Genomic DNA, 8,839 nt, shown 5'->3' with positions numbered 1-8,839 from the left:
GCTGTGTTAGTTTCTGCTGTATAGCAAAGTGAATCAGTTATACGTATATATATATATATATATATATATATATATATATACACTCTTTTTTAGATTTCCTTCCTATTTAGGTCACCACAGATCAACGATGATCTGTTTAATTTTTACTTTTTTACCCATGTTTTTGACTTACCACCATATAGAGTGAAAAAAAAAATCTCACCTTGCCACGGTCGTTCAGACTCCTCCTTCAAGGTCTCACTCCTTTCCTCCAGAACAGGACTTTTCTTTCATTGGCTGATGAATTCATGAATATTTTTTCACAATGGCCATAAATGATTAGGTGGTCTTCTAAACATCTTTAATTCTTGCAGGCCCTGGTAAGCCTGTTGAAGGGTAATAGAATGATTTAATGGCTTGTCCTCAGTGAAAGGTTATAACCTATGAATAAATATACGTGTGTGCTCACGGGACAGGTTTGAAGCGTGAAGATGAATGCGGGGTAGAGCATGGAGGGGTGAAAACATGGGCTTTGGAGTCCACGGACTACGGTGGTCCCTGCCACCACACCTACTGGCTGTGTGTGGCCTTGAGTCCATCACTTAATTTCACTAACTTTCAGTTATTTGGCATTAAATATTTCACATAATTCTTATGTTCCTTATATATCACCCAGAATTTTTATGAGGATAACTCTTAAATACTTTCTGGAGTAGGGTGTCAGTAAACACAGAAAAACAATTGTGAAATATTTGAGGTAAAGGTAATTGTGCTGAGTTCTGTAGGTATCAGTTTAATTAAACTGAGATTATCTTGCTTCTATAATTTGTGATTTCCTATTGTTCATTAATAACATAGCAGTGTTTAACAGAGAGTGTACTATTCAAAGTATTCATGATTTTTTTTCATGAAATTTTAATGTAAAGTTCAAACGTCATGTTGGCGAACAAGAAGAAGACACTAATTTGTGGATTGGATACTGTGCTTTTCATCTGGGTGACTACAAGAGAGCTTTGGAGGTTAGTTTAAAGAAACTTTTTTTTTATAACAGAATGGTTTTGAAAAGTTATTAAGCTTTGTATTATAATAATACATGCTCATGGTAAAATTCAAACAATATAGAAGGGAACAAAGGAAAAAAGAAAAGTCACCCTGTATGCTTTCCTCAATCCTATTTCTTTGTTAACAGAAGTAACCATTGGCTCTTTTTTGATGTGTTGCCTCAGAAATCTTCTGAGGCAAGCATATTTACCTATGTCTGTTTACTTTTTCCTTTTAAATATATACTAATGAGATTGTTCAATATATTAACATTAGTGTTTTTTTTGTTTTTTGCTGTACGCGGGCCTCTCACTGCTGTGGCCTCTCCCATTGGCGGAGCACAGGCTCCAGACGCGCAGGCTCAGCGGCCATGGCCCACGGGCCCAGTCGCTCCGCGGCATGTGGGATCCTCCCGGACCGGGGCACGAACCCGTGTCCCCTGCATCGGCAGGCGGACTCTCAACCACTGCGCCACCAGGGAAGCCCCTAATATTAGTCTTTCTTAAGGAAGTCTTCAGGAGAAGAAAAATAAGCCCTTTTGATAAAAAATTTCACGATTCTTTTCTCAAAAAGAAGTTCATTGTTGTTTTGCGTCGTTAATTTTAGACATAGAAAAGATTATATTATCTTTATATTTTTTAAGTATAGCTTTGAAAGTTTTTTTTTCTTGGTCATTGTAAACCCTGCAATGTAATCAACAATCTATGCAATTATGGATCTAGATAAAATTGTAGATGCCTTATGTCAAATAATTTTTAATTCATAAATGAAATTGTTTGGAACTTTCCCACATATTCTTACTCTCAAAGTGTAATCTAAGGATATTAAAATAACCTGCACTACTAAAATGAAAAGTATCCAAGATCAGGTAATGAGGAAGTGATATGAACAAAAGCAACAAAATCAGTGAGGGAAAAGTGAAAATGTGAAAAGGGCAGAATAGGAGATGGTAGTATATGTGAAAGATATAGGAGAAAAGAGAGTAGCCCAAAAAGAGTAAGAAAGAAAAAAGGCATCTGGGGAAGACTGATAAATAGTAAAGGAGTTTATGGAGGGACTTCCCTGGTGGCACAGTTGTTAAGAGTCTGCCTGCCAATGCAGGGGACATGGGTTCGGTCCCTGGTCCGGGAAGATTCCACATGCTGCAGAGCAGCTAAGCCCGTGCGCCACAACTACTGATCCTGCGCTCTAGAGCCCGTGTGCCACAGCTACTGAAGCCCGTGTGCCTGGAACCCGTGCTCCGCAACAAGAGAAGCCACCACAATGAGAAGCCTGCGCACCGCAACGAAGAGTAGCCCCTGCTCACTGCAACTAAAGAAAGCCCGAGCGCAGCAACAAAGACCCAATGCAGCCAAAAATAAAATGAAATGAAATAAAATAAAATTTTATTTTTATTTTAAAAATAAAATGAATCTGAGAAACTGTCCTTAACAGGGAATAAAAAACAGAAGAACACACCAAATTTTAAAAGTGTAAAGCCAAATAAACAAAGCCAGAGAACAATTAGAATGAAATGAAATTTGTAGGGTGTTAAGGTTATCAGATTTTAAGTTAACTGAACCTATGCATTTTTAATAAGGCATCTTTTTTATGTCTTTTTAAGTTAGCAAAAAGAAAATATTTTAGTTGCTTTTCATTTCTGCAGTTTGTTATCCCATATCAATATTAAAAGGGGAAAAAGAAAACAAGTGTAAGGTTATGTGGACAACAGCCCTGCATGGGTAGGATTGAGCCTTAGCTTCAGTATTTCATATTACAGGTATAGAATAGGTAGGGAGCATATAGAAGTCCCTAAATGTGAAGTTGCCCAATCTCAGTAAGAACTCCTATCCCATTATACATAAAGGAATGGCCCATTGATTACCCTACTGCTGAAAGGGATCACTGCTTAATGTATGTTTCAGGAATATGAAAATGCAACGAAAGAGGAAAATTGCAATCCTGAAGTCTGGGTGAACCTAGCCTGTACCTACTTTTTTCTTGGAATGTATAAACAAGCTGAAGAAGCTGGATTTAAAGGTAAATGGGCCCTTTTAATATCTGGTATTCTCACTAATAGTAAGAGTCATTTTGAAGATTTTAAAACTTATTTAATTCCTTTTTCTATTGAGGAAAAATCAAGTGACATTAGAAAGCTAAAAAAAAAATAAAGTTTTACTCTTCAAAGAATATTGGATCTTAGCAACTTTATGTTTAAAAAGAGAGTTAATCTGTGTGCTGCTTACCCTCCCCAGTTCACCTCCTCAGAAGCTAAAGCCAAAAAGCAGAAGGATGAGAGAAGAGAAAGGGCAAGGTGCCTTTCTTAGGTTCCACTGTGGTAGGAAGTTCATGCTGTTGGTACGAGTTGGGTATAGTTGTTCAAGCTGTTATGAATGTGCATTTTATAGCTTCTTTTCCTGCTTCTGAATGAGAAGCCAAGTAATTCCAACTTGAAGAATCCAGATTTCTTCCCTTTTTCTTTACTTACCAGGACAGTCATCTTAGGAGAACTGGACTCAAATTTGCAAATAGAGTAGGGCAAAAGGGAACTATGGGAGGAAAGATTAAGGATAATTAGAGTATGAATCAAATTAAATTCAAAGAAAAGTAGAGAAAGTGGGCAAAAGGATGTTTGTTAGGAGATATGTTAGGGAAGAATGTATTTCAGGGTAGAAATCTTAGAGAATTAACTGATATATACATATTTAGATAGAATTCCAGTTCAGAGTCATGGAATTCTAATTTTCCTAAATTAGTTCTAAAGGCCTTTGACTTATTTATCTCATGTTTCTAGACTCTCTGTGCCTAAAACAGTTAGACACAGCTAAGGTGATCAAGGTAGCTATCTCTCTTTCCATATATATTTTTCTTTTTTATACATTGAAGTATGACTTTTTGCTGTAAAGAGATATAAGATTGAGTGTCTAGAATTAGGAAAATTCTCCAAGAGCACAAAAGGGATCTGGAACTTAAGAGGTGTTCACCTTTTTGCTTGGCTCCCTGTTTTAGGTGGTAGATTATCGTGCCAGAAGATCTATGAAATGGAGACTGGGCTAGTATTGAGGAAAATATGGCACTGTAATTATGAAAAGGGGTTTCAGAAGGAATCGACAAAGAACACTGGAAGACCAGCTGAATGAGAGTGAATTCCTACATGTATTGAGATGACCATAACCATTTGCTTCCAGTGTTTGGTTCAGCGTGTGAACTACACGGTGGGCTGCCACTGGAACCAGGAGGAGTGCCGTGCTATGCTTTACCACCACAGAGTGAGGAAGAAGTGAGGGCAAGAGCAGAACCTTACAGCATTTTCCTTCTGGTTCTTGGTGATGCTGCTGCTACTGCAGTAGGACTAGATTAAAATAACACATTAATTATTAATTAATATTAATTAATTAATATACATTAATTAATATACATTAATATATTATAGCAGAGACGTAGCAGGATCCATTAGGTAAGGATTTGGGGAGATTTATCCGTCTCGTGTCACTCCTGCAAGGGACTAAGTGCCATAGACAATTGAGTTCTTTAATAAGCACCTTGGATTTTTTTCACAGCTCCAAAAAGCCGACTTCAAAACCGCCTCCTCTTCCACTTGGCTCACAAGGTACTTACGTTCCTATTTCACACTTTTTGTTTTAATGTTTTAAGATTAAAAAAATTTTTTTATGTATATCTTTTTTTAATTGACGTATAATTGACTTCACACTTTTTGTTTTTAAAATATTTTTCTCTTTCTTCTTGTTATCAACAAGGGTGAAAGAAAATTAAGTAGAAAGTCTCGTTAATAGTATTTCTAGAACAAGTAGAATGCAGGTGTTAATTTTATAGGACTTTCTCCCCCATTAATGTTTTTTTACTCTGTTTATTTATTCAGAAATGTTAGGTTTTAGTTCTTCTTAAGCAGTAGTCATTTAAGATTAGTTTGTTTCCATCATCTTATTGTCTCTTAGGAAACAGAATCAAAGACACCTTGTCCTGACTCCTGAAAATAAATACATACCTTTCAGAATTGCCTTATAGCAATAATTTTGATCATGTCATAGAATGATTTTTTAAATCATTTTTCATATTATATAATTACACATTCTATTAAGCAAAATATAAATATGCAATAAAAGGATATAACATCTACCATATTTAAAGCTAACTGAATTTCAACCTTTTGGCATATCTCTTTTTGGGATAATTATTTTTTATATGCATATTTGTATTTTTGTTTGTTTTGCAGAATGGGATTCATGTTAAATATATATTTTTGTATTCTGCTTTTGTTTTAAACTTATCTTTATAGTACGAGTGTACCCCTGAGTCACTAGTCTTAAAAACCAGACTTTTAAAAATAATAATCCAGGGCTTCCCTGGTGGCGCAGTGGTTGGGAGTCCGCCTGCCGATGCAGGGGACGCGGGTTCGTGCCCCGGTTCGGGAGGATCCCGCATGCCGCGGAGCGGCTGGGCCCGTGAGCCATGGCCGCTGGGCCTGCGCGTCCGGAGCCTGTGCTCCGCAACGGGAGAAGCCACGGCAGGGAGAGGCCCGCGTACTGCAAAAAAAAAAAAAATAATAACAATCCATCATATGCATGTGCCACAATTCATTCAACACTTCTAGTTATTTAACTTCCAGATTGGTTTTCATTTTAATTATAAAAATGTGATTCTAACATCCTAAAATGGATTTACTGAGTTACTGAGTATGAACAATAAAAATTTAAAGCTTTTAATTGATAGTGCTAAATTATTTTACAGGACGTTTATCTAATTGTCCAAAGGTAGTATTTGAAAATAATTATTTTTGGTGCATTTAAAAATTTTGGGAATTCCTTGTTGGTCCAGTGGTTGGGATTCTGCTCTTTTTCTGCCAAGGGCACGGGTTCAGTCCCTGGCCAGGGAGCTAGATCCTGCAAGCCGGGCAGTGCGGGGGGAAACAAAAAAAAATTCATGCTATAATTATCTGTCTCTCTGTTTAGTTCTTTCGATTTTTGCTTTACATGTTTTGCAGACTATCATTAAGTGTTTACAGATTTAGAATTGTTATGTCCATCTAGTGGATTGAAACATTTATCATTATGAAATGTCTCTCTTTATCTCCAAAAATCTCTCTTCATGTAAAGACTACTTTGTCATATTTGTGTAGCTCCACCAGCTCTCTTTTGGTTAGTGTTTGCTTATTGTACCTTTTCCCATCCTTTCACTCTCTATCTTTCTGTGTCCTTCTATTTTAAATGTCCCTCTTATAAACAGCATGTAAAAAAGATAGAGACAGAGGAAAAAAAGGAAAGGGAGAAGATATAAAGAAAGAAATAGAAAAGAAAAAGAAGGTAAGAAGAGGGGTGTCAAGTAATTAATATGAGCTGTAACTTAAAGGCGTTCCATTATTAAGGCTCTGCCTCCAGAGACTATTTTTTTTTTAATTTTTTAAAATGTTTATTTATTTATTTATTTTGGCTGCGTTGGGTCTTTGTTGCTGCATGCGGGCTTTCTCTAGTTGCGGCGAGCAGCCGCTACTCTTCGTTGCGGTACACGGGCTTCTCATTGCGGTGGCTTCTCTTGTTGCGGAGCACAGGCTGTAGGTGCACGGGCTTCAGTAGTTGTGGCATGCGGGCTCAGTAGTTGTGGCACGCGGGCTTCAGTAGTTGTGGCTCGTGGGCTCTAGAACGCAGGCTCAGTTGTTGTGGCGCACAGGCTTAGTTGCTCCGCGGCATGTGGGATCTTCCTGGACCAGGGCTCGAACCCGTGTCCCCTGCATTGGCAGGCAGATTCTTAATCACTGTGCTGCCAGGTAAGTCCCCAGAGACTATTTTTATTCTTTCTCTGAAAGAGAGGTAAAGAACACCAGAAGCTGAAGGGAAGAAGTTAAAATATCCATTACGTAGGTGTTGATTTCTGTAACCATACTCTAATGTGAATCTTTACACGTCTTTTGCTCTCTTACAATTTTAGTTTAATGATGAGAAGAAATTGATGAACTTTCATCAGAATCTTCAGGATATCACAGAAGATCAACTCAGTTTGGCCTCAATCCACTATATGCGATCTCACTACCAAGAAGCTATTGATATTTATAAGCGAATACTGCTAGATAACAGGTCTGTGTCCATTTATGCTTCCCTGAAATCTCATTTTGTTACTTTCTTCTGTACCTAGTTTGGCTGAGGACCTAGTGTCCTTTGGATCTAATATCACCATGTGTTCAAATCTATTTAGCTAATAATCTGGTGAGATTAAGAACTCCTTATTGTCTAGATCAGGGTTTCTCCGCCTTTATTTCATTATTGACCTTCCAAGGAGGCTTTTTAGACTTTTCCCCCGTTAATTGCCCTCCCATGAAGTTTCAATACCATAGATATATTGTATATCTGTTTATGTACTGTATGTATATCTATGCTTTATATATAAAATGAGTATGATTTTCCACCTCTCCATAAGAACCAATTTTTGCCCCTTTGGGGGTGATATCACACCTGTTGAAAATGCATGGTCTAGGTGTATCAATTTCAGTGTTATAGTCACACTAGGTAATTGCTGACAAAATTAGAAACAAATCATTCTGAAGAATTAATGTTCCAACTTTATCACTGACCACTTGGCTTCTCTCCCGCATCCCAAAAATATCTCATCCACTTCCCTCTCCCTTCTTTTGCTTTACTGCCACAATCTCCCACACATTCACATCCTCAGTCGTCACATCTACTTGCCTTGTCTGCTTATTTGAGTTTATAATCGATTACTGATTACGTTAGTTTTTTTAAACATGAATAGGTAGTAGTTGAACTTTTCCCTTTCTCCTCTAGTTGTCATCTTTTACTCTGCTTATGTCAAAACACTTAAATATTATAATACAAAAAGAAAGGTGCTACACTGATTATATTCTTCTTTTTTCTTTAAAAGAAGAAATGTCCTCTTTGCCTTGCTGTCCATTTGAGCCATTAAAAAGGTCTGTAGTTTGACAACATTTCTGTGAAGTAGACTTAAATTGTTAATCCTTAATTCTTTCATCTAATAGGGAGTACCTTGCCCTCAATGTTTATGTGGCCCTGTGTTACTACAAGCTGGATTACTATGATGTGTCTCAAGAAGTTCTGGCTGTTTATCTTCAGCAAATTCCTGATAGTACCATCGCACTCAATCTTAAGGCCTGTAATCATTTTCGCCTTTACAATGGCAAAGCTGCTGAGGTAGTGATGAAATTTGTTCTTTTTTTTTTTTTTAAATTTCTATTTTGGCTGTATTGGGTCTTTGTTGCTGTGCGCGGGCTCTCTCTAGTTGCGGCGAGTGGGGGCTACTTTTCGTTGTGGTGCGCGGGCTTCTCATGGTGGTGGCTTCTCTTGTTGTGGATCACGGGCTCTAGGTGCGCAGGCTTCAGTAGTTGTGGCATGCGGGCTCAGTAGTTGTGGCACACGGGCTTAGTTGCTCCACAGCATGTGGGATCTTCCCGGACCAGGGATCAAACACGTTTCCCCTGCATTGGCAGGCGGATTCTTTTTTTTTTTTTTTCCTCTATTTTTGGCTGTGCCATGAGGCTTGCGGGATCTTAGTTCCCTGACGGGGGATCGAACCCTCGGCCTCGGCAGTGAAATCACGGAGTCCTACCCACCAGACCACCAGGGAATTCCCACCACAGTCAATTTTAGAACATTTCCATTACCTCAAAAAGAAACTCCATACCCTATAGCTATCAACCCCTATTCACCAAGCCCTAAGCAACTACTTAATCTACTTTCTGTCTCTATGGATTTGCCTGTTTGGGATATTTCCTGAAAAAGGAATCATATAATACGTGATCTTTTATGACTGGCTTCTTTTACTTTACCATAACGTTTATAAAGTTCATCATGTT

At 37.9% G+C, this 8,839-nt stretch overlaps 1 protein-coding gene across 7 annotated transcripts in view; it reads left to right on the top strand.

Annotated features, from left to right (window-relative positions):
- The window catches only part of IFT56 (intraflagellar transport 56), a 32,816-nt gene that overhangs the window by 2,433 nt on the left and 21,544 nt on the right, over window positions 1-8,839 (top strand). For 4 of the 7 annotated variants that reach the window (XM_055084804.1, XM_024131003.3, XM_028489689.2 and 1 more), the window contains 5 exons: window positions 906-998; window positions 2,925-3,039; window positions 4,560-4,609; window positions 6,943-7,088; window positions 8,006-8,177. In XM_055084804.1, the coding sequence (XP_054940779.1) occupies window positions 906-998; window positions 2,925-3,039; window positions 4,560-4,609; window positions 6,943-7,088; window positions 8,006-8,177 (576 nt within the window). Of the gene's footprint in view, window positions 1-905; window positions 999-2,924; window positions 3,040-4,559; window positions 4,610-6,274; window positions 6,321-6,942; window positions 7,089-8,005; window positions 8,178-8,839 lie in introns of those variants that run through there. The other 3 variants (XM_028489691.2, XM_028489692.2, XM_055084805.1) reach the window with 2 other exon arrangements.

The sequence above is a fragment of the Physeter macrocephalus genome, chromosome 5, assembly GCF_002837175.3.
Source record: "Physeter macrocephalus isolate SW-GA chromosome 5, ASM283717v5, whole genome shotgun sequence".
NCBI lineage: Eukaryota > Metazoa > Chordata > Mammalia > Artiodactyla > Physeteridae > Physeter > Physeter macrocephalus.
The sequence above is the reverse complement of the archived record's forward strand: the minus strand, read 5'-3'. Positions and strand labels throughout refer to the sequence as shown.